Raw genomic sequence first — 25,741 nt, 5'->3', positions numbered from 1 at the left:
CACACTCCCAGTTACACCAGTGGGGCAGAGGAACGGCCCCCTCTCTCCCCCCCACCCCAGCGGGAGCTCACGCCGTCTGGCTCCGGTGTATTTTTATAAATCTCCCCAACTGGCCATTTCAAGGCTCATTTAAGTGGCCGAGGCTGGTTGGAGAAGGTTAAAAATAATGAGATCCCTCCCTGCGCTGACGCGACCGGGAGCAAACGGGGGGGGGCAGGGACACCCTGGGGAACGGAGGGGCTCCCAGGGACGGGGCGGTTTTACCTGGTGGCTGGGGAGGGGGACAAAAAATGGGGATGGGGTCCCCAACAGAACCCCTGGCCACGTGCACATTGAGTATGGCCAAGCATGGGATCACGTCCATCACTCGTGGGGGCACAAAGAACCCCTCTGGGTACTTGGCTCCATGGATCCCCATCACAGCCAGGAGTGGGATTTGCCTAAATCCAGCCCCACAAGCCATGGGAGTCCTGGTGGGACAACAGGTTGGTTGCCCACAGGCCAGCGATGTGCCCTTCTGGCCAAGGTGTGCCAAGGACCTTCTAGAAACCAGCTCTGAGAGAGGGAACTGGGAGTCCTGGTGGGACAACAGGTTGGTTGCCCACAGGCCAGCGATGTGCCCTTCTGGCCAAGGTGTGCCAAGGACCTTCTAGAAACCAGCTCTGAGAGAGGGAACTGGGAGTCCTGGTGGGACAACAGGTTGGTTGCCTACAGGCCAGCGATGTGCCCCTGTGGCCAAGAAGGTCTCCTGGAGCAGCCAGTGGGTGGAGGGAAATCATCCCCCACCTCTGCCCTAGCCTGGGGAGGCCCCAGATAGAGACTGGGACCAGTTCTGGGCTCCCCCAGTTCAAGAAGGACAGGGAACTGCTGGAGACAGTCCAGAGGAGGATGATGAGGAAGATGAGGGATGGGAGCATCTCTCTGCTGGGGAAAGGCTGAGGGACCTGGGGCTGTTCAGCTGGAGAAGAGAAGGCTGAGGGGGGTCTCATCGATACTGAGCAATATCTGAGGGGTTGGGGGCAAGAGGATGGGGCCAGACTCTTCCCAGTGGTGCCCAGTGAGAGGAAAAGGAGCAACGGGCACAAACTGGGACATGGGAAGTTCCATCTCAACATGAGGAGGAACTTCTTGACTTTGAGGGTGGCAGAGCCCTGGAAGAGGCTGCCTAGAGGGGGGGAGGGGTCTCCTGCTCTGGAGAGATTCCAAACCCCCCCAGATGAATCCAACCTGCTCTGGGTGACCCTGCTCTGGCTGGGGGTTGAGGGGAGATGATCTCCAGACGTCCCTTCCCACTCCAACCTCCATGAAGCCAAACCCCCTGATCATCAACCACCCCCTGAGCGCAGCAAAGCTCCATCCTCAGCAGACACGTGCCCGATGGCCACCTCACCCCGAGCCCCCCCCGCCGGGGAACCAGCGAACCCCAGTGCCTCCGTGACACGGCTTTTAAAGTTATCAGAAAGGCGAAGTTACACAAAAACCAGATGGTGGATTGCAGCCCCAGGGCCCAGACCCGTACCACGTGGCGGGTGTTAGTGCTGGGCTCCATCCTCCCCCTCCACCGTTCTTCAGAGTGACCCCTTCTGAGGTTTTTCTTGGTAGCCAGACAGGGTTCTTGATAGCCACGACTTTCCCATTCGTGGCCCCTGGGAGATAATGTTCCCTGGAAGCTGCCCTGCTCATCACCAGACCCCGTGGTGACCTTCCTGGCACGTCCCCTCCGTCGCCCACCACGTGGAGAAGACACAAGTAAGGGTTTTATCCCCAAAGGCTGCAGAAGAACCACCTGGAATAGCCATCCCAAGCTGTTTGGGGTAGAATAATCCCATTTCTCCCCTATTACACCCCCAGAGGCTCCCAGAGAAGCCCCTCAGTATGACGACAGACAAGACAAGGTCAGGAGCAGAGCTGAGACACGTTTTGGATCTTCTCCCCCAAATCCTACCAGCTCTGTTCCCCAGTTTGACCCCAGGAACCCTCCAGACAACAGCACCTTGCCCTGAAATAGCTTTAGAGACCCCCAGGATGGATCTGTTTTAAAATTGTCACATAGAAGATGGTGAGGAACCGGGGGAGGATGGCAGGAGTGAGAGATACAGGAATGGGTGGATCTTCTCCCCCAGATCCTACCAGCTCCAACCCCCAGTTTGACCCCAGGAGCCCTCCAGACAACATCACCTTGCCCCTAAAGAGCTTTAGAGACCCCTGGGATGGATTTATTTTAAAATTTGCATGTAGAAGAGGGCAAAGAACAGGGGGAGGATGGCAGGAGTGGGAGATGCAGGGATGCAGACAGGATGGAGGGATCTTCTCCCCCAAATCCTATCAACTCCATCCCCCAGAAACCCTCCAGACAACCGCACCTTGACCTGAAATAGCTCTAGAGACCCCTAGGATGGATTTATTTTAAAGGTTTCACATAGAAGACTGCAAAGAATGGGGGAGGATGGCAGGAGTGGGAGATGCAGACAGGATGGGTGGGGACTGGAGAAGTTTTGAAACACCCGGCGCTCTTCCAAGCGATTAACGCCCCGTGTCATCACACGGAGGGGAAAACCGGGGAGCAGAGAAAGGACTAGAGAAAGCCTGGAGGCTTCAGCCAAGACTGAGCAGGATAAATCATGCTGGCTTAGCTGCTTTTTAAGAGCTCCTGAGCAAACAGCAGAGCTCGGGTAAAAAGGCTCCTGTTGCCCTTGGCATCGTTAGTAAACACTGGGCTTGGAAGCCAACGGCCAAAGGTTGCCCCGTGCCTGGTTGTGCTGAGGGCTACGTGCCTGTCTGAGCACCCAGAGGTGCCAATAAATTCGTAATGCCCTTTATGGGGTCATTAAACCCAGAACCTCCTGGGGGTGATGCACACTGGGGAATCGTGTCACGCCGATACGTCCCCAAGGGAGGTGAGACCCACCAGGAGGGCTTTAGAGACCCCTAGGATGGATAGATTTGAAAATTTTCATGTAGAAGAGGGCAAAGAACAGGGGGAGGATGGCAGGAGTGGGAGATGCAGGGATGCAGACAGGACGGAGGGATCTTCTCCCCCAAAACTTATCAACTCCATCACCCAGGAACCCACCAGGAGGTCCTCCAGACCCCTCAGCAAAGCTCAGGCTGTCATTTTGCGGCATCCCTCTGCTACAGGGCCCCGGGAACACGGGGACCAGTCTCAGCCCAGCTCATGAAGGAGACCAAGGGATGTCTCTGCCCCTCTAGGGAGAGTCCCCCCGCAGTGCTGCCTCCAGCTCTGGGGCCACCAATGTCCCAAGGACACGGAGCTGTTGGAGCGGGGCCAGAGGAGGCCCCGGAGATGCTGGGAGGGCTGGAGCCCCTCTGCTGGGAGGGGGGGCTGAGAGAGTTGGAGGGGTTCAGCCTGGAGAACAGAAGGCTCCAGGAAGACCTTGGAGCCCCTTCCAGTCCCTCAAGGGGCTCCAGGAGAGATGGGGGGGGCTCTTAATGAGAGAGGGGAGTGATGGGACGAGGGAGGAGGGTTTTCAACCAAAAATTGGGAGATTGAGGTGGGATCTGGGGAAGAACTTGTTTGGTGTGAGGGTGGTGAGAGCCTGGCCCAGGCTGGCCAGAGAAGCTGTGGCTGCCCCATCCCTGGAGGGGTTCAAGGCCAGGTTGGAGGGGGCTTTGGGCAACCTGGTCTGGTGGGAGGTGTCCTGGGGTTTGGAGCTGGATGAGCTTTAACGTCCCTCCCACCTCAAAACGTTCTGTGATTCTGTGGTGATTCCACCACTTCCCTGGGTTGGAAAAGACCTTGAAGATTATCAAGCCCAACCATCAACCCACCACTGCCCAACCCACCTCTGCCCCATAGCCCTCAGCACCGGCTTTTAGATCCCTCTAGGGATGGTGTTTGGGGAGTGGAGCCATAGGACGAGGGGGAAGGGTTTTCAACCAAAAAATGGGAGATTGAGGTGGGATCTGGGGAAGAACTTCTTTGGGGTGAGGGTGGTGAGAGCCTGGCCCAGGCTGGCCAGAGAAGCTGTGGCTGCCCCATCCCTGGAGGGGTTCAAGGCCAAGGTTGGAGGGGGCTTGGCGCAACCTGGGCTGGTGGGAGGTGGCCCTGGAAGCTGAAAACCAATGATCACACACAAGCACAGCCCGTTCTCAAAGCCACGGTGCCAGCAAAGGGGTGCAGAGCTGTTCTGGGAGAGTTTTGGGGGTCCGGGCTCTCCCGGGGCAGCGCCGCTCTCCCTTAATGCACAAAGCACTTGGATACCCTGCCAGCAGCAAGCATTAATTAATCCAGAGATTGAAAATGGGACGTAAACAAGCAAGAGGGAACGCACCAAGACCTGTCTCAGGGAGAACGTGCCTGGAGAAGATGATGGAAAACCAAAAAAAGCAGTTAGAGCCTTACATTGAAATAAAGGCTTTCTATGGGGCGTGAAGGGCGAGCTGAGGGTGAGGGCTTTTCCCATCATGAAGATGTCTGCTCTGAAATACCACCACCCTTTGCACGTCTTGCACAACCACATCGGTGTGCGACACGAGGGACGGGGAAACGCAGGAGCCAGAAGAGCCACACGGCGCCCAAGAAAGGTTCTTCAACCATCACTGGCCGTTCTGGAGGCCAAAAGCCAAACTGTTCCCTCTGGGGCCACCCCAGGAACGGGGAAGGGTCAGGGACACCAGCCCTGAGAGCACCTGGATGAGGAGTTACTCATTTAGCGGCGGTTAATTGAGGAAAATGTTGTCCCTCAGGTTGGCCGGGCTTCCGAGCCGCCCCCTTCGAAACCAGCTCTCGGTATGTGAAAAAAAAAACAACACAAAACAACAAAAAAAACCACCCCATTTTGGCCCCGAAATTCCTGCGAGAGGAGGAGCTGTGACTCCACTGCCAAAGTTCATGCTCCGGTTGCCGTAAGAGCCCGGGTTTGTGGTATAAAAACGTGGGCTACGGGGCTCGCAATCCCGTAGCCGCCCGGGCCACGGTGGCTCATCCCTCCTCGGACTTGAGCAAGGCTTTTCCCCCTCCCAGTCCCTCGTTATCTCCCTTCGTTTTGCCAGCAATTAGTCATTCTCTCGCCGGGAACTCCCACGGGGACGGGTGGAGGGGTGGGAAAAACAAATCGCTGATAAAAATCCACAACCCCCCCCCAAAACCCCAAAATCCCCAGATTTGGGGACCCCGGGAGCTTTCGGGGATGTTTAGACCATCCAGACCGCCATCCCACCGGGGGAAAAAGCCTCAAGCAAGCTGGACGTACAGCCTAAATGTAGTTTAATCCTCCCCAAAAAAAGAAGAGTTGTGAGTGAAAGTGGCTGATTTTGGGCAAATGGGCAGAGACCCCATACATCCCCGCCCGTGGACAAGTGCTCAGAGCTTCAGAGGCAGCTTGCCTTAAAAAATAAAGAGGTTTGTGGCCGTGGTATCATGTTTAGTTTTCAAAGGTTGCTATTTTCAGGTTTATTTTTCCCCTCCGTAGGGTGCCAGAGGCTCTTACACTCCTACCCGTGCAGCTCTGTAAGGATCCCAGACAGATGGAAATCTCTGTCTAGAGGGAAAAACAACCTGTTTCCCAGTAGCCGGGTGGCACAAGAAGGGAAATAGTTTGCCATCCGGCCGTTATCGAGATCTGCGGGTGTCTGCAAGTCCAGGCTGGGCAGAGAATGGCCTGGGAGCAGCCCCCGAGGAGAAGGATTTGGGGGTCTTGTGGGGTGAGAAGTTCCACAGGAGCCCAGAAAGCCACAGGTAACCTGGGCTGCACCCCCAGCCCCATGGCCAGCATCTCCAGCACCGTGGCCAACAGGTTGAGGAGGGGGATTCTGTCCCTATGGGGATCCCCAACCAAGTGCTGCCTCCAGCTCTGGGGCCACCAATGTCCCAAGGACACGGAGCTGTTGGAGCGGGGCCAGAGGAGGCCCCGGAGATGCTGGGAGGGCTGGAGCCCCTCTGCTGGGAGGGGGGGCTGAGAGAGTTGGAGGGGTTCAGCCTGGAGAACAGAAGGCTCCGGGAAGACCTTGGAGCCCCTTCCAGTCCCTCAAGGGGCTCCAGGAAAGCTGGGGGGGACTCTTGATGAAGGAGGGGAGCCATGGGATGAGGGGGAAGGGTTTGACACTGAAAGAGGGGAGATGGAGCTGAGATGTGGGGAAGAACTTGTTTGGTGTGAGGGTGGTGAGAGCCTGGCCCAGGTTGGCCAGAGAAGCTGTGGCTGCCCCATCCCTGGAGGGGTTCAAGGCCAGGTTGGAGGGGGCTTGGGGCAACGTGGTCTCCTTGAAGATGTCCCAGCCATTGGAAGGGATGGAACTGGATGAGCTTTAAGGTCCTTTCCAACCCAAAATGTTCTGTGATTCCATGGCGATTCCACCACTTCCCTTCATGTTCATCAAGACCAACCATCAAGCCACCACGGCCCAACCCTCCACTGACCCACAGCCCTCAGCACCGGCTTTTAGATCCCTCCAGGGAGTGGAGCCATAGGATGAGAGTGAAGGGTTGTTAACCAAAAAATGGAAGATTTAGGTGAGGTCTCAGGGAGAACTTCCTTGGTGTGAGGGTGGTGAGAGCCTGGCCCAGGTTGGCCAGAGAAGCTGTGGCTGCCCCATCCCTGGAGGGGCTCAAGGCCAGGTTGGAGGGGGCTTGGAGCAACCTGGGCTGGTGGGAGGTGTCCCTGCCCAGGGCAGAGGGGTGGCACTGGGTGGGCTTTAAGGTCCCTTCCCATCCAAACCAGTCTGTGATTCTGTGATTCCTCCTCCCCAGAGCCCCTCCCTCACCTGAAGAAGCCCTTGCAGCCCTCGCAGGTCATGGCGTTGAAGTGGAAGCCGGTGGCTCGGTCCCCGCAGACGCCGCAGATGCGGGGCACGTTCCTGTCGAAGTCGGTGGCCGGGTCGGGCAGGGATGTGCTGGCGGCCACGGTCTCCATGTCTGGGGGAGCAGAGAGAGAACCAGGTGTTTATCGTGTAAAGCTGTTACAGCCCTTTTTTTTTTTTTTTTAAAAAAAAAAAAGCAAATCAGAAGCAAATAAAGTGTTTCTCCTTGGCTTCCACGCCATTTGGCAAGAGAAACTTCTTCGTGCCCTTGGGCTCTGGGCACCAACACCACCAAAAAGCAGGTTGTGGCTTGTTTTTAATACGTGGCCACATTTCACCCAGTAAAACCAGGACTCATCCCCCACTTTTTTTCCCACCACCCCCCCCAGCCTTAAAACCCCCCAGAGCACCCTGTGAGAGGTGAGAGGTTGGTGAGAGGATTCCCATCACCCATCCCAAACCCCGGGGGGGGTTTCCCCCTCCCGACTCCTTCATGTTTGTTTTCAGAAAGTCTCAAAAGGACCAGAATTGCCGGTAAAACCACAGGGAACGAGGTCACGCCGCCCGGGCACCAGCACAGAATTTCCCGCCCCCCATCCCCAGGGTTGGGGGGGGGAGGAAGCGGCACTGGCACGTTCCCGCCAGCGAGAGAAATCCCCCGATGCCATTTAAAACGAAAATAATAATCCTCAGCGGGGACGTAAACAAGGGAGGGAGGAAAAAGGGCTCCTAAGGCAGAAATGAATATTAAAACAGAACTTTTCATTGACTTTCCCCCGTTCACCGTCGCCCCCGGGAGAAATCTGGCTGCCTGAGTATCTAAAAGCACAGGGAAAATAAAGGAAATAAGGAAAATAAGGTTTTCCTGGCGCCAAATGTGGGTAAATAACACCAAGGTGCATTTTTTTCTTGGGCTGTGCTCATCCCTCCCCTCGCCCTGCGAGTCACCTCTCGTGCCTCAGTTTCCCCCCGCGGAGTTACCCCTTTCTCTCAGGGCGAGACATTTTAAGCTGATTCGAGAGCTTTTTATTGTTTTAGGGAGGGCTAAATTCTTCCTCAAGAGGCAACTGCTGGGGCTGGTTTGGGGTTGGTGCTGGGGATGGTCCCCTGTAAAATATTCTTTATCAGTCGCTCCGTAACTCCGGATGGGGAGTCTGGAGCCAAAAGGAGTTCAGAAAAAGAAAAAAAAAAAAGATAAAATCAAGAGGACAACCCTCCAAACCTAAAATTTGGATAATCCTAAAGTTAGGACAAGTCTAAAATCTCTGACCCCACGGCTTGATCCCAAGTCAAGCCTCTTGACCTCCCCCCCGTGCCAGGGAAAAGCGGCTCTGAGCTTGGAGTCCTCCCCATCTTGGTTTCACCCCAAAATTGAGCACAGTTTTGCTTCTCGCTCCTTTAGAGGGGGGTCAAGTCGGCAACAGGGCTTGGAGAAAGCTCCCAGGAAAAAACAAACCCCCAAAAAGAAGGTTTTTCTGCCCAGGGGGGTTATCCTTTACCTGGATCTGGAAGATATGCCCCGTTCTGCTGGTGCATTTCCCAGGAGCTCTGGAGCTGGGACATGGAGCCACCTGCAACCCAAGGGACAGGAGAAGACACGGTCAGGAGAAAGCTCCAAAACTTCAGGAGAGCGATGAGGCAAAAGGGGGAGAGGGGGGTTCCACTGCTCCCCTCCCCCCAGCCCGTGGCCCCAGGGCAGGGGGGGGGGTGGGGTTGATCCCGAAATAGCCTTCGTCAGCTCGGGGACCACTTGTGTGGTTCCCACACGGGGAGGAGATATCACAGAGCCACGGCCACCTCCGGCTAGTCGGCAGGTTGCCAAGGGAGCCCGGGCAACGCAGAGGCGGTGGCCGAGGGGGGAGCAAGGGCAGGGGGGGGAAGAGGTGCTCAGCTCCCCCCGTTCAACCCCGGCTGATAATTTAATTTTTTTTCCCCCCCTATAAATTTAAATTTCACAATTCAGGTGTGCAGGGAGGTGGCACACCAGGGACTGGGGGTGTTTTCCTCCCTCCTCGGGTCACTTTGTCTTTCACTTCAGATCTGCTCGTGGATCACGGACTGGTTTGGGTGGGAAGGGAGCTCAAAGTCCCCCCCGCCCAGTGCCACCCCCTGCCCTGGGCAGGGCCACCTCCCACCAGCCCAAGTTGCTCCAAGCCCCCTCCAACCTGGCCTTGAGCCCCTCCAGGGATGGGGCAGCCACAGCTTCTCGGGGCAGCCACAGCTTCTCGGGGCAACCTGGGCCAGGCTCTCACCACCCTCACACCAAAGAAGTTCTCCAGATCCCACCTAAATCTCGCAAATTTTGGTTGAAAACCCTTCCCCCTCGTCCTATGGCTCCACTCCCCAAGCGCCAGCCCTGGAGGGATCTAAAAGCTGGGCAGATGTGGTGCTGAGGGCCATGGGTCAGTGGTGGGTTGATGGTTGGACTCAATGATCTTCAAGGTTTCTTCCAACCTCAAGGATTCTATTATTCCCTGCAGCCACCAGCACCAAGCTGGTTTATTTGTTCTGGTTTCTCCCCCCACAGTGTCTCCTCCAGGTGAGCTTTTCCCAGACCTTTTAGCCTTGACCGTGGTGGTTCCTCCGCTGCTTCATCACCCACAGCATCCCAGCTGAGGCCTCCGGTTGCTAATTACCATCCCACCAGCAGCTTGGGGCCCTTCAAGCTTCGCTGCTGTGACAGCTCCGTACAAACCCCCCCAAAAAGACCATCTGGAATTTGAGTTTTCCTGCCCCACACGGGGATTTGGTGCCTTGGGAACAAGACGATGGGAAAACCTTGGGATTTATCCTGCAACTTCACCACGACCAGCCTCAAAACCGGTGTCTGCTTGCAAGAATTTTAACACCAATTGTTTTTTGCTTCTTCCCAGAGGTGAAGGCTAAAATGTCAGGTCTGACGAGGGAGCGACCTTTCCCGGGGGCGGAGGGAAACTCCTGAGCTCACTCCTCCCCGTGCACCCACGTCACTTCCATGAAGGGGCTGAGTAACCTTTTCCAAGAAGCCGGAGAGACGTGGTGGGTTGAAGCGGTGCCATCATCCACGTGGGAATCGCAGCTGGAAGGGGCTTTGCATCAGGGTGCCCTGTGTGGCGGGGAGAAGGGAGACCACTGAGGTCTCCACAAGGGTCTTCTTCACCCAAAAAGGGTCTTTTTCACCCACAAGGGGTCTTTTTCACCCACAAGCAGCCCTCCTGCTCGCTGGAGAGAGATGTCCTGGGGGAACAGCAGAGCGGCTTCCAGGTTGGATGCTCCACGACCAAGTCACCCCTTGCTTTTGTCAATTGAGAGCTGCAGAAGGAGGGGTGGGAAGACCCCTCCGAGGTTGGCTGGTGGCCACCAGCACCTTCTTTCCCCATCCTGTCCCATGATGCTGGAGGTGGCAGCGTCCCCAAACATGGTCCTGGAAAGCTGTGGTGGAGTCAGGAGCACCACAAAGCCCTAGAGAAGTATTAAACGGTGCATCAGGGTGCCCCATGTGGCGGGGAGAAGGTTTTCTGAGGTCTCCCCAAGGGTCTTCTTCACCCAAAAGGGTCTTCACCCACAAGCAGCCCTGCTGCTCACTGGAGAGAGATGTCCTGGGTGACCAGCAGAGCAGCTTCCAGTTTGGGTGCTTGGCAGGTGTTTTGCCATGGCCTGGAACGTGGTGGCTGTCGGTGCTCCTGGAATCCATCCCCTTGGGAAGGGAGACCTTCTTGGGGATGCTCCTGGAATCCATCCCCTTGGGAAGGAAGACCTTGGGGATGTTCCTGGAATCCATCCCCTTTGGGAAGGGAGATCTTCTTGGGGCTGCTCCTGGAATCCATCCCTTTTGGAAGGGAGATCTTCTTGGAGCTGCTCCTGGAATCCATCCCCTTGGGAAGGGAAACCTGCTGGGGGCTGTCTGTGTCCTACAACCCCCAAAACTTGGTGGGACGGAGATGGGTGCTCGGGAGGGTGCTCAGGAGCAGGTTTCTGCCAAGCAGGGGTGAATCCCAACCTCATCCCGCATCCAGGAGCCCCACTGTGCGCTGCTTTCCCAGGGGGATGTCTCCAAGGGCTGCTCTGGGCCAGGACCCTCAGTGGTGGCCACAGCCACTCGCCTTTGGTGGCCACACGGCGGCAGATTCCCCCTCCTAGCAGCACCAAAACACCTCTTTCCTTCTTCCACTGGCCACACCAGTAGCCAGAGCTGCGAATAACACCCCAGCCCTGGCAAAACCAGGGCCAGAAACCAGCGCTGGGGGCTAAAAACGGTGCAAAAATCACATTTTACATTTGCTTTCCCTGAAAAAGCCAGAAAAAAACCCCTACATTTTAACACCAATTCCCAGCAAAAGAACCACCAGAAGGAAGCCCAAGGCTTTTGTCCAGCCAAGGGTGTGAGGACACGGGTTTGCGTTGGGCCAACGGCTCCCCAGGAGGTTCAGGCTCTGCCAAAATTTGGGGAAGGGGAAGGAGAAACCAAACCAGGGCAGGAACGGCTGAGAATTCCCAGAAAAACATTTCCTTAGAGGGGCTTTGAAGCCCGTGGCGTTCGCCGACGAACATCGTCAACCGCTTCCAGGACACAGAAAAATTAGCTGTTACGACACCCTGGAAGTATTTGTCACCTTCTCAGTGTCTTCGTTGCTCCATCAAAAGGCAATTTTGGGGAGGTTTGTGTATTTTCCAAGCAAAACCAAAGCAATAAAAATAAATAAAAAGAGAAACCAAAGCAATTTTCGCCCGAGAGGAACGGGCTGCTTTCCGAAGTCTGGGTGAAACCTCAGCTCTGATTTTGCTACCGAGGGTTCTGCCAGGGCTTGGAGAGACCCATTCATTTGCAAGGAGGAGTTTTTTGGTTTTTTTTTTTTTTTACTATTTTCCTGGCTCGTCCTCAATTAAACACCCCTCTCGGCGTGTCAAAACACACCGATGCTCCGGCGGAGCCTCCGGCACGGCGCGTGGCTCCCTCTCTTCCCCCGCGCTACAAATCACCCTATTCATCAACGACCAACCCCTTTTTTTTTGCCATCTTAGAAAAGACAATTAAATAATTTGCCTCCCTTAGGTCTGGGGAGCCCCTGGGAACGGGGCTGATTTAAATGAGATTTATGAGCCAGCGGATTGACAGCCTCCCCCCGGGGAGGAAGGATGAAGCTCCCTGTGCTGCCAGATCCATCTTGCCACCTCGGATCTCTGTTTTTAGGTCCAAAAAACCCATTTAGAACATATTTCTTTTTTGCCAGATCTGGGGTGGTTGCCACCTCCTGGAGCCGGGCAAGGAGACCTGATGGCGATTTATGACCCGATGCTCATAGAATCATATGGGGCTGGAAGGGACCTCTGGAGATCATCCAGTCCAACCTCCCCACCAAAAGCGGGTCCACCCAGAGCAGGTTGGATTCATCCAGGGGGGATTTGTAATGTCTCCAGAGAAGGAGACTCCACCACCTCTCTGGGCAGCCTCTTCCAGGGCTCTGCCACTCTCAAAGTCAAGATGTTCCTCCTCATGTTGAGATGGAACTTCTTATGTCCCACTTTGTGCCCATTTCCTCTTGTCCTGTCACTGGGCACCACTGGAAAAAGACCAGCCCCATCCTCCTGACACCACCCTTGAAGTATTTCTAAGCATTGATCAGATCCCCCCTCAGTCTTCTCTTCTCCAGACTAAAAAGCCCCAAGTCCCTCAGCCTTTCCTCATCAGAGAGATGCTCCAGGCCCCTCAGCATCCTCGTAGCCCTCTGCTGTCCCCTCTCCAGCAGTTCCCTGTCCTTCTGGAACTGGGGAGCCCAGAACTGGTCCCAGTGCTCCAGCTGGGGCCTCCCCAGGGTAGAGCAGAGGGGCAGGATGACCTCCCTCCACCTGCTGCTCACACTCTTCCTGATGCCCCCCGGATGCCATTGGCCTTCTTGGCCACCACATTGCTGGCTCCTAGGCATCCTGGTGGCCACCAGGACTCCCAGGTCTTGTTCCTCAGAGCTGCTCATGCATCTGCTCACACACGGCAGAGCTGCCTCATGCCACCCCCCTTCCTCCCATCGATTTGAGTAGATGGAAAAAACCCTCCCGGAGCCTCTGTGACACCCCCAGACCAAGGAGGTTCCTCGGCTCCAGGCAACACGTCAAAGAGTGATAATTCCCACCCCGCAGAGCCCAGACCATCCCAGTCCACAAACACACAGGTCCATGTGTGGGAGGGAGGGTCTGGCTGCATCATGAGCAGCAGAAGGAGTTTTGAGAAGGTCAGAAAGACTTTAAAAAAAAATCATAAAGAAAGAAATAAATCCTCTTTCTAAGGAACAGGATGTTAATCTTGTTCCTGGTGAGGGACCAGGCACTTAGGGGCTCCCTGAAGGCTTTGTGGTGTGGGAGAGAACCAGCCCGAGGACACGCTGAACTCGATTACGGCCACCAGCGCTCCCCAGTAAGGCAGTTGGGAGCAGGCACCCGAGCAGCCACGTCCCTGGAAACAAAACTAAATAGAAAATAAGGATTGACAGAGCAAGACCAGGTCCCATCTCAGCCCAGCAGGGCTCTCACTAGACCCCTGGGGTCACGTTGTGACCCCACACCTCCAGCATCACGGGGCATCGTCATCCAGACCATGATGAGAGGGGATGCCCAAGCCAGCCCCCAAACACCTGGGCTTGGGGTTCCAGGATCACCGCCGCAGCAAAACTGCCCTTCCCCACTCTTTTGGGGACAGGGAATCACTCCCCACAAGGTGTCAGAGGGACACTGGGGAGCTGGAAAATGCCTCCAGCGACCCCCATCCAAAGGTGCAATGAGGAGTCCTCAAGCAAACAGGGTGCAAGGAAGGTCTAAGGATGCCAGATGTGCTTTGGAGAATCATCTGGGCTGGAAGGAACCTTTAAGATCATCAAGTCCAACCATCAACCCACCACTAACCCATGTGCTTCAGAAAATCATCTGGGCTGGAAGGAACCTTTAGGATCATCAAGTCAAATCATCAACCCACCACTGCCAAGTCCACCACTGACCAACGTCCCTCAGCTCCCCCTCTGCCCAGCTTTTAGATCCCTCCAGGGGTGGTATTTAGGGGTTATCAAGTCAAATCATCAACCCACCACTGCCAAGTCCACCACTGACCAACGTCCCTCAGCTCCCCCTCTGCCCAGCTTTTAGATCCCTCCAGGGGTGGTATTTAGGGGTTGGAGCCATAGGAGGAGGGGGAAGGGTTGGACACTGAAAGAGGGGAGATTGAGCTGAGATGTGGGGAAGAACTTCTTTGGTGTGAGGGTGGTGAGAGCCTGGCCCAGATTGCCCAGAAAGCTGTGACTGCCCCATCCCTGGAGGGGCTCAAGGCCAGGTTGGAGGGGGCTTGGAGCAACCTGGGCTGGTGGGAGGTGGCCCTGTCCAGGGCAGGGGGGTGGCACTGGATGTGCTTTGGGGTCTCTTCCAACCCGAACCATTCTTGGTGACTCCACCCCTTCCCTGGGCAGCCTCTCCCAATGGTTGATGAACATTGGTCATCTATGGTGAAGAAATTTTTCCTAAAATCCATCCTACACCTCCCCTGGCGCAACATGAGGCCACTTCCTCTCGTTCCTTGGGAAAAGAGACCGACCCCCCCCTCTCTCCACCCTCCTTCCAGGGAGTTGGAGAGAGCCAGAAGGTCTCCCCTCAGCCCCCTTTCCTCCAGGTTGAACCCCCAAAGCTCCCTCAGATGCTCCTCAAAGGACTCATTCTCTCACCTGATGTGAGACAGGAGCCGGGGGCTGGGAATTGCATCAATTCCCTGGGGTGGGAAGCGCTGGAGAAGCCTGTTTTCCCCCGGGAAAGGGGCCAAGGGAGGTAGGGAGAAGGGCTGGGAGATGAACATCACCCTCATGCAAACCCTCAGCAGCTCCACCAGCGCGGAAAGGCAGGAATAAAAACACCTGGCCCTTTCCAGGCTCCACCAGGGCACCCGCCGAGGATATTTACGGGACCTCACGTTGCCAATTGGGCAACAAATCCTTAGGTGTGCAGGTAAAATGCAGCAAATACTCCCGAGTGCCGTTCCCCTGAGTGGAAGGAATGAAGTAAACAAGATCTCCAGATTAGGGCTCGGGCAGCGCATCAAAAAAAATGCCTCCAGCCTGACTCCTCGCTGGCACGATGCTTCGTCACTTCAAACCACGAAGGAAATAAATCAGAGAGAGGGAGAAGAGCGTTCCCTGCAGCATCCCACCCACGTCCACCAGCCAAGGGGGACCCCACCGCCACCTGGATGGCTTGAACATGGGGATTTTTATGGGGGCGACATGTCCTGTCTCAAACCTTCCTTCAAGAAATAAATTAAAGCAACTTTTCACACGGGAGAGGGCTACGAGGATGGTGAGGAGCCTGGAGCATCTCTGATGAGGAAAGGCTGAGGGACTTGGGGCTTTTGGGGCTGGAGAAGAGAAGACTGAGGGGGGATCTCATCAAGGGTGGGGGTCAGGAAGATGAGGCCCCTCCTTTTCCATTGGTGCCCAGTGACAAGACAAGAAGAAACGGGCACAAACTGGAACATAAGAAGTTCCACCTAAACATGAGGAGGAACTTCTTGACTTTGAGGGTGGCAGAGCCCTGAAAGAGGCTGCCCAGAGAGGTGATGGGTTCTCCATCTCCATCTCTGGAGACAATCATATGCCCCCTGGTTGAATCCAACCTGCTCTGGGTGACCCTGCTCTGGCCAGGGGTTGGACTAGATGATCTCCAGAGGTCCCTTCCAACCCCACGTCATTCTGTGACTTTAGCACAGGCTGGCAGAGCTTCCCTTTTCACATCTTCCCTCCCTTCGTGGCTTTTCAGAGGATGGAAAAGGACCGTTTGGCTCAGTCTTGGATTGTTCCCAGCCCAAGAGCCTCATCCCAACTGGGCGTCCTTCTCCGGCCAGACTTGACGCAAGGCTTTGCAGACAAGGAGTCAGGTCTTGGGATGAGGCAAGCGGGATGAGCCAACCTGGCACACCCCACGCCGGAGCAGAGGCCACTGATAAGGCTAATAACAGAGAGGAGCACTCAAGGAGCACCCACAGACACCCCCCACCCCATCTCTTAAAGTTCTGGTAGAAGCACCTGCCTGCACCACCAAAAACCTTGATTACAGTCAAATCCAGTTACGCTGCACCTGGAAAAATTGAAATTTTTCCTCCAATTAAGGAAAACCTGGAAGACGCCGACTTTTCCCAACATATCACTTCACCACGTGCTGTGAAAGGGCTTATGGATGTTCCTCTAGACCAGCCCAGCAGCCAAAGACATGGTGCCTCATCATCTTGGCCGATGGGAGGATTGACACAAGCCCGTTCCCAGCTCTCCAGCACAGCTGGGTTACCCCAAAACCTTCCCAGTAGCACCCCATACCGGGCCACCATCTCCCAGTAGCAGCTCTACCAGGATGGAGAGCTCAGGAAGGACACGGGTTGGGTGACAGGCCTTCTTCTGACAGGTTTTGGTCACAGACCGGTGCTGGTTGGAAGGGACCTCTGGAGATCATCTCCCCCCAACCCCCGGCCAGAGCAGTTCTCCAGCAATTCCCAGTCCTTCTTGAACTGGGGGAACCCAGAACTGGTCCCAGTCTCCAGCTGTGGCCTCCCCAGGGCAGAGCAGAGGTGGAGGATGAACACCCACTGGCCACCCCAGGAGACCTGCTTGGCCAGAAGGGCACATCGCTGGCCTGTGGGCAATCTGTTGGCCCCCGGGACTCCCAGATCTCTCTCTCAGAGCTGGTTTCCAGCAGGTCACCCCCAACCTGTGCTGGTCTGGGGGGGTGATTTCTCCCCAGGGACAGGACCCTACACTTGCCCTGGTTGAACTTCATCAGGTTTTTCTCACCCAACTCTCCAGCCTGGCCAGGTCATCACAGCTTTTTCCAGATCATCTGCATCTCAACGCCCAAGGGCACCGATGGCCACCACTGTTGGAGCTGGGGGGTTTGGGCTGTGGGTGTTTGTCCCTAAATGTCCCCTTGTTTGTCAAAACTGGTCTCCAGACACAGCCAATGTATGGGCACGGTTCACACATCAGCCAAGAGGTCACCACAGACTCCTTCCCACTGTGGACCACAGCCTGCCACCAGCATGGAGACCCAGTTTTATCCCACTCCTGGGACCGAGGAGGCAAAGTGGCTGCTGGAAGAGGATCATTCACCTCCAAAATTCCCAGGAAAGTGGGTGAAGGAGTGCCACTTCACAGGAAGGATCCAGCCCCTGGATCCTTCGGAACTCCCTGCTCATTTCTCCAGGAGACCTGGGACAGGCCAGTTCCCGGCCAGCATCCTCCCTGCCCTGAGTATTCATTAGCTCAGGGGGTAAAAAAAAAAAAAAAAAAAAAGACAAAGTACAGAAAAGAGTCAATCCCACTATTTTTTTTTTTTTTTTTTTTTTTGTATTTTATGGCTTATCATGAACTGGGGAAGGGGAGAAGAAAGAAGTTGTGGTCAGCCTGATGCTCGGCTGTAGGGCAGCCTGCTCAAGGGGTGAAAAAAAAGAGCTGGTTATGGGAAGTTATCAATGAAAATTGAAGGGAAAAAGAAAAAAAATAAAATAATCAAGTCTGGGGCTACAAAAAACACCTCCCAAGGAGCCCAGGCTGTAGCCACTGAGCCGGGAGCGGCAGAGCTTTGTTTGCTTTTCAGACGGATGAACAAACACGGATTTACCAGCTCGGCCCCGCTCCCCATCCAGCCAGCAGTTACTGCACCCACTAAGATTTCACTGAAATTTAAAGATAATCAGCTCCACGGGCAGGGTCCGTGTCCTGGGCCAGGCTCTCATAGCTCGGCCCCGCTCCCCATCCAGCCAGCAGTTACTGCACCCACTAAGATTTCACTGAAATTTAAAGATAATCAGCTCCACGGGCAGGGTCCGTGTCCTGGGCCACGCTCTCATCACCTTCACACCAAAGAAGTTCTTCCCCAGATCCCACCTCAATCTCCCATTTTTTGGTTGAAAACCCTACCCCTTCGTCCCGTGGCTCCACTCCCCAAACACCATCCCTAGAGGGATCTAAAAGCCGGTGCTGAGGGCCATGGATCAGTGGTGGGTTGATGGTGGGACTTGATGATCTTCAAGGTCTTTGCCAACCCAGGGAGGTGGTGGAATCGCCACAGAATCACAGAATGTTTGGGGTTGGAAGGGACCTTAAAGCTCATCCAGTTCCATCCCTTCCAATGGCTGGGACATCTTCAAGGAGACCACGTTGCCCCAAGCCCCCTCCAACCTGGCCTTGAACCCCTCCAGGGATGGGGCAGCCACAGCTTCTCTGGCCAACCTGGGCCAGGCTCTCACCACCCTCACACCAAACAAGTTCTTCCCCACATCTCAGCTCCATCTCCCCTCTTTCAGTGTCAAACCCTTCCCCCTCATCCCATGGCTCCCCTCCTTCATCAAGAGTCCCCCCCAGCTTTCCTGGAGCCCCTTGAGGGACTGGAAGGGGCTCCAAGGTCTTCCTGGAGCCTTCTGTTCTCCAGGCCAAACCCCCCCAACTCTTTCAGCCTCCCCTCCCAGCAGAGGGGCTCCAGCCCTGGAGGAGGATCCAGCAGGATCCAAGCACAGAGCATTTCCAAGAGCAGAAACGACTCGGAAATGAAATCCAGCCCAGCTGCGCCAGCGCATTTAGGTGCTGTAACCCAAACCCAGCCCCAAATTACCATCAGCAGATGTCTCTCCACCTTCCAGCTTGGCCTTTTTAACTGCAGACAGGAGCAGCACCTGACAGCCTTTTCCTCCTTTCACGTTTTTTCGCTTCTTATCTCCAAGGGTTATTTTGCCGAGCAAGTGTTTCCAATGGAAACTCTGCCTCGGGCTTTAGTCACCGCGATTTCCACCCCGATATCACCGCCCCTGCACCCCGCTAATTGCGGGGCACGGCGAGGACAGGTCAAAGGGAAGATTCAGTCCCAACGCATCCAGAAAGAGCCATTATTTCTACTGATGCTTCCCCTCCGTGATGCCTAACATCACCTGGACCCCGCCGAGATTCCAAGCATCTCCCTCACCTCACTCCAAATGCCTTTGTTTCCCTCCTGGTGCTAATCATAGAACCTTTCAGAACCTCATCCCCCTAGAACCTCCCAGGACCTCATCCCCCTAGAACCTCATCCCCTAGAGCCACCCAGAACCTCACCCCCCTAGAACCCCATAGATAGAATCATCTAGGTTGGAAGTGACCTTTACCATCATCTAGTCCAACCATCAACCGAACTCTGATAAAAAAAAAAACACCATCACTAAACCATGTGTCCCCCAGGGTGGGGAGAGCAGCCAAGGAATCCTTTCTTCTCCTAATTGAAAAAAAAATTAATAAATATATATATATTGAAGAAAAAAGGCAGAGGGAGAGGAGATGTCTCTGCACGAGGCAAATACCAAGCTCCTTCCGAGCTTCTCCCTTATTTCGAAACACCCTCAAACAGGTTCTGGCGAAGAAGGTGGCAAGAACCAGAGGGAGGAATCGCACCCGGAATACACCATCTTGCAGGGACTCCAACAACTTTAAATACTGAAAATATGTCCTTTATCTTATCAACCCTCGGTTTGTGGGGTTTTTTTTGGTAGAAACGGAGCTGATTAAGCCACAAATACCATCAAATCCGCATAGAAATAGTGACCTGCTGAAGATGTGCCCCAGATTTGGGAGAGGAACTGAAGCTTGGGCTGAAGAGGAAGGTTTAAACCTTCATCCCCTTGACTTGGAGCAAGGGTCAGGAGTGGAAGGTCCATCCTTGGGTAGAAGCAGCTCCCAGCTTGTTTTGGGGTGCCCAGGAGAGGACAGAAGGGCTGCAAAAACCTCGTAAACCCCCTTTTAATGCCACAGATAAACCCACAATGACCGAGTCAGATGTTAAAACACAGGAATTCCCCCAAATTTGCTTGAAATAAGTGCATTAAAAGCCGGAGGAGCCGCTCCAGAGGCGCTCAAATATCAAGACTCGGGCTGCAGAAGAGCAGCTCCTCTTGGCAGGGCACCGACCCAGGCCTAAGTCCAGAATCCAAGGTCTCGGGATCCACAAACTCATAACGTCTGTGGAAAAATAATAATAATAATCCAGAGCCCTTCTGAGGCCGCCGACTGCGCTCCCGCGGCCTTTGAAATAATAAACTAATTCACTCGGATTCCAGGAGACAGAGGCCAACAACCCAGGTTGTTCCCAGGAGGAGACACCTGGCAGCTCCAGTGGTGGACCCCAAAATCATCTAAGGAAATCCTTAGATTGACGGTTGGACAAGATGATCTTTAAGGTCCCTTCCAACCTAGAAGATACTGTGATTATTTCGCCGCAAAAAAGGCCCAAAATATGCAGCTGCAGGCCCAAATCCACCTTGTGGCAACCAGAACCTCCCACAAAAGGGGAAAAAATTAATATTTAAAGCCCATCTAGGCTTGTGGAGAGGCTCCATTTAGAGATTTTTCTACCCAGTTGCCTTATTTTCTTAAATAATTGTGAGATATTTCGTTTATTAGGGCGGAGAAAGGCACCGACACGGAGAAAGCCGTGCTCAGGGAAGCGGCAAGTGACAGAGGATTTGGTTTGTGACGGGTTAGTCACCCCTAAAATCAACACCCCAAGAAGCACAAGCCGGGGCTGGCCCCGGGTTCAAGCCCTGTATCAACTCCCTGTTGGTTTTAGAGAGACCCAGCTCTGGCGCCCAGCCCATTTCCCAGGAATTTGGGATTACGGCAGGCAGTAAGTGGCATTATAAATGAGAGAAAGACATGGTCAGCATCAGGAATTAGTCCCCACCGTCCCCACATTGGGTGCAAGCCAGGGCATGGAAGTAAAAAAAACAATCTCTCTTAATCTGGGGAGAAAAACACAAGGATGAAGGCGTCTGGGGAGGAGGATGGATGAAACATGAGTTTTTGCCCAGCCCGTGTTTCCCAGGGCATCGCCCTCAAGCCCCACACGTGGAGGACCCCTCCCGGGACACAAAGGTGAGCCAACGCTCGGGGTCCCACCGAGGACACCGCCTGTCCCCCGCGACAAAGCAGCTCTAAATATAGACTCTATCTTATCTGCCTTCTGCGAAATGGGCACGTTTATGGGGCTTATTTCTGAGGAACCCTCCGTGTCAGCACTCTCCACGTCCCTGCGAAGAGGTGACAGACCTTTTATAGACCAGAGGTGACACATGGCTCCCCAAGCCCCATCCCTCACCCGGTGGCGAGTGGCAAGTGACACAGGACACCAGCTTGCCCCATAGGTGCTTGCCCCCACCACCAGTTGCCTTTGCCCATGGCTCCAGCCCGAAGGTGGGAGGTTTCTTGCCCAAGCGAGTCGGGACAAGCTGGAGAAAGTGGGAGGTGTCGTGCGTTGGGAAATTGAGACGGCACCTACGCGAGCCAGGCGGCCGGGATGGAAAAAGCCCATAAAACCTGGAGAAGACACTTTGGCAGGGTGACCTGCTGGAGAACAGCTCTGGGGAACAAGACCTGGGAGTCCTGGGGGACACCAGGATGCCTAGGAGCCAGCAATGTGGTGGCCAAGAAGGCCAATGGCATCCTGGGGGGCATCAGGAAGAGCATGGAGAACCTCAAGGGAGGTCATCCTGCCCCTCTGCTCTGCCCTGGGGAGGCCCCAGCTGGAGCACTGGGACCAGTTCTGGGCTCCCCAGTTCCAGAAGGACAGGGAACTGCTGGAGAGGGGACAGCAGAGGGCTACAATGATGAGGGGCCTGGAGCATCTCTTAGGAGGAAAGGCTGAGGGGCTTGGGGCTTTTGGGGCTGAAGAAGAGAAGGCTGAGGGGGGATCTCATCAAGGGTGGAGGTCAGGAGGATGGGGCTGGTCTTTTTCCAGTGGTGCCCAGGGACAGGACAAGAGGGAACAGGCACAAACTGGGACATATGGAGTTCCACCTAAACATGAGTAGGAACTTCTTGACTTTGAGGGTGGCAGAGCCCTGGAAGAGGCTGCCCAGAGAGGTGGTGGGGTCTCCTTCTCTGGAGACATTCAACCCCACCCTGGATGAATCCAACCTGCTCTGGGTGGGACCTGCTCTGGGAAGGGCTTGGAGGAGATGATTTCCAGAGAGATCATCCATCCTGTGATTCTGTGAAAAGCCTTTGGAAAAGGCACACTTTTCCAGAGCAGAAAAGCTTTGTGTGTTAAAAAAAAACCCACTTTTTTCAACCTAACTCACCTCTTCCAGCCCCAAAACGCTTCCCACTAAAACTCTCTGGAGATGACCAACACCCCCGCCAAGGGTTTTGGTCCGAGGTGGAGGAGTCACTCACCGCTGTCCCACTGACCGGGAAAAACCAGGGCTCAGAAATCCCATCGGCGGGTCCCGACACCTGGGACGGGCACCATGGATTCCTGGCAATAAGGAAACTGCTTTGGAGATCGACAGATAAAAAAGTTCCAGGTATTGTGGGGTTGGTTTTTTTAATCACTTTTTTTTTTTTTACTTTTTTTTTGCTTTTTTTTAATCCAGATCTGTGTGGACTTTATAGTACAATTATATTGCCAACCAACTCCTGGGTATCATGGTGCTGAGCATTATACAATTTGAGTCCTAGCACACTGTTTAATACTGTAAATGTATTCCAAATCTAAAAGTGGCAATTGCTAAACAGACTTGTTCACAAGAACTTCATGGAAGGTAGTTCATCTTATTTAGTCAAACTGCTGAAAACAGATCCAGTTCCCCAAATTGACTCCCCAAAACACCTCCACTTGCACTAAGTTCTTCAGTACTGTCCCCTATCCACCAGTCTTGCTCTGTGTCCAAAAGTGTTGCCCCAGAAGCACCCAGCCTCTGCACTTCACAGCCCTCAATCAAATCCTTAAAGAGATCAGAAAATCCATATGTCCAACTTGGCATTTTGCTTCACCTGTAATGAGCAGCCAGAAACATCGAGGTGCATCTAAGTCTAGAACCAAGAGCTCTCATTCACACACACAACTGACTGCATCAGAAAGTTCTCGGGCACTGATAATTTTAATTTTTATTAAGCAAGTTCTTTTTCTTGAGTTAGATCTTTAAACAACAGCCACAGCAGCATACAACATCCTTTAAGATACCTAAGCAAATTGTTTATTCATGACATGAGAAGTGAAAACAGGTGTTATGTTGTGTTCTATCACCACTAAGGGAAATAAAATTTTAGGAATTCAGAAGCTGCTGTGAATATCTAAGTGTGACATGTATTACAGAGCCCAAATGCCTTCCTAGAGGTAAAACGTAATCCTTTTCCTATGTTATTCTGTGGAAGTCATTTGAGTGCTAGTAACAAGTAACCACCCTGCAGCTTTACCTTCAGTGAAGTATAAATACTGTGCTATTATGTTCCTTATAGCTCCATCTACCAGAAGCAATCTCTTCATAACAGGCCACTGAGGTATATCCTGAAGCACAGACTGCATTCTCTCCAGATGCAGGATTCTGCAATCAAGAAGTAGAGCACAGAAAAATTGTGTACTATAAACAAAAAGGTAAAGTTGCTGAAAAATTATGGGGTTTTTTTTGCTGTGTGGTCACTAAATCATCTTTGTTGTTTCTTACAACAGCAGCAGTATAGCTGTTTCCTTTTATAAAAAAAATAAAACAAAACAAAAATTCCCAAACGTACTACTAAATTATTGAACAATTTTACTACAGTGTCTCTCTTAAAAGTAAATAATTGATTTTACAGAAAACTTGGCAAACTAAGGAAATAACAGTAAAAACAAAACAGAAGAACCTGTGTGACTCTCAGCATTCACTAATCAGTCTCCAAGGTGAGAAGTACAACTTTTTTTCATGGATAAGTCTACTTCTTTTCAGACTATTTTACCTGAAGGCAAAACCATTAATGTTAGGAAAGATTTACACACTACATCACCTCCTTTCCTCCCCTTTGCAGCGAATAAATAAATAACTAACTGAGAAGTTTCCCATGAAAGAGTTTATTTTCTATCAAGCCATTTACTGTACTAAACAAACGCTTCTGAACACTCGAAGGTGGGAAAAGGTGGTAGTGGCTGCTATTTCATCAACAACTGTTAGGTCAAGTGTAGGAGTTATAATCCTACACCAGTTCATTTACTTAGGAAACATTTCTTCATTTTTTTGTGTCCCTGTTCAAACAGATTTTTTTGGAAATGGAAAGAGGCCTATGTCCATTTTATAAGCTAATTAAAACAGCAACAAATCCAGAACCAAAGACATTGCCTGATCACTTTCCACTTTGGGGCATGCTGCATTAGAGCACTTTTATCTTTCAGATTTAGCGTCAGATGTTGATTTTATAGCATGGATCATACCTCCTCCAAAGAAGGATAATTTTTGATATGAACATGTAGAGCTATGACAAGTGAGTCCTGATCACGTACTCAGGTCCTCTGCTGAACCTGCAAGTGGGTACACTCCGAATTACACATTTAATTTCTTTTTCAGAGTGTGTATGCATCACCACAATTATTTGACTGTATACAAGGCTTGGAATTACATAATAAAAAATAAAATCATAAAACAAAAATCAGAAATCAATTAATTGTAACATGAAGATAAATATTCAAGCTGATCTGACAAGGTGCAGAAAGATAACTTACAGATCATGAGGTGCAGTATACCCTTCTGAAAAGTAGGCATTTGATTTCTCATTCCATCGCTGGATCAGGGTATTTATCTCTGAAAAAATTTTCCTGGCTTCCCTGTCATCTAGAAACTGAGACATCAAATCATCAAGTTCCAAAAGGAGTTTCTGAGAGAAGCTGCTGCTGAACCATTGCTCAAATACCTAGCAGATTGAATGCAAAACAGAGCACACCTTGTTAGGGAATCAAAGCTTTCTATTTAGACAAGACAGAATTTGCATGTCTTTAAAAAAAAAAAATACAATTAACGATAGCCAAATTTCTCCCTAACAATGTGTCTAGACTGAAATGACTGGCCTCAAAGGCTGACTTCAGTACAGCTTGTACTGAGCTGCAAGTTGGCAATATAATATGCTACATCTTACAGAGAGCTAACATCCTATGCTGTGCTGTCTTTACCCAAAGACTCAGAAACAGTAAGAAGATGGCCTGAGACTGAAACCAACCAAAAGCAGACCTCCACAGCCGATTACTCAGGCTTGCTCTCCCTTACAGGACTTCTGCCTGCACTACCAACCCAATGGAAGGCGGCAATCTCAACATTTTTGGGGTTCCACTACAAAAACAGATGGAGAAGGAGCCTGTGTGCTCCCATGGTGTAGCCTAGAATAAGGCATGGCCAAACCTACTGACTGTGATCCGTTCCTCTACCATTACTTTTTTTACTGCCAAGTGGTTATAATAGATTTTTGCTGTAAGAAATATCTTGTTCACCAAAGAAATTACCAGTGGCCAACAGCATACAGTACTTCAAGTTGCCATCATAAGGATGTTCACTCTGTGAAGAGTTTTAAAATCACAGCTGAAATTATTACTGGATTTTCCTACAGCTATGATAGGAATTAGTGCATTAGTTTTGGCAGTCACTTTCAATTATTACTTCCAGTCATCATACATCAGTGAAATCTTTATCAAGACAGAAATCAAAAGTTATGGTTTTTTTGAGGAAATACAGGATAAGCTCTACATGCTTTCTTTAGATGATATGCAAACACTTCCAGAGCAGCTTGTTACACAGCTGATTTTTTTTAATGGAAAAAAAAAAACATATTTCAGTGGAAAAACAAATATCAGCATTAAGGCAGCTAGTTAAGTGTTCTCCTTAAAAAACATCTGAATGGTTTATGCTTTTCTCTATGCAACTACACATATGCCACCATAGAGACTGCATGCCAAGCTGTTCTGCCAGAGCAGAATTTTAAGATGTTATACTGGAGATTTACTCTCATCCCTTTCAAAATGCTTCAGTCACTATTGCCAGAGATAGAAAAGGCAAATTAAAAATAAATGAATTATATATTATATCAGTGGGAGCCTGTAGTCTGCTTTCAGTTTTGCCTAAAATTCAGGCTCAGGTGGGACAGTAAATGGGTCTTCCATATGTCAGGCCTCTGCAGTGCAGTATATTTCACTATGTTCCATCTTAGATTCCAAATCTGTATTTGAGTCAATG

The 25,741-nt window shown here is 52.4% G+C and overlaps 1 protein-coding gene across 1 annotated transcript in view; it reads right to left on the bottom strand.

Moving 5' to 3' along the window:
* The window catches only part of VDR (vitamin D (1,25- dihydroxyvitamin D3) receptor), a 60,842-nt gene that overhangs the window by 26,343 nt on the left and 8,758 nt on the right, over positions 1 to 25,741 (bottom strand). The window contains exons 2-3 of the mRNA XM_014959298.1: positions 8,256 to 8,327; positions 6,721 to 6,871 (exon numbers count right to left, since the gene is read on the bottom strand). Coding sequence (XP_014814784.1) covers positions 6,721 to 6,871; positions 8,256 to 8,327 — 223 coding nt within the window. The remainder of the gene's footprint in view (positions 1 to 6,720; positions 6,872 to 8,255; positions 8,328 to 25,741) is intronic.

Source organism: Calidris pugnax, unplaced genomic scaffold (genome assembly GCF_001431845.1).
Source record: "Calidris pugnax isolate Ruff unplaced genomic scaffold, ASM143184v1 scaffold324, whole genome shotgun sequence".
NCBI classification, from domain to species: Eukaryota; Metazoa; Chordata; class Aves; order Charadriiformes; family Scolopacidae; genus Calidris; species Calidris pugnax.
Note: the sequence above shows the minus strand (reverse complement) of the source record. Positions and strands in the feature narration are given on the sequence as shown.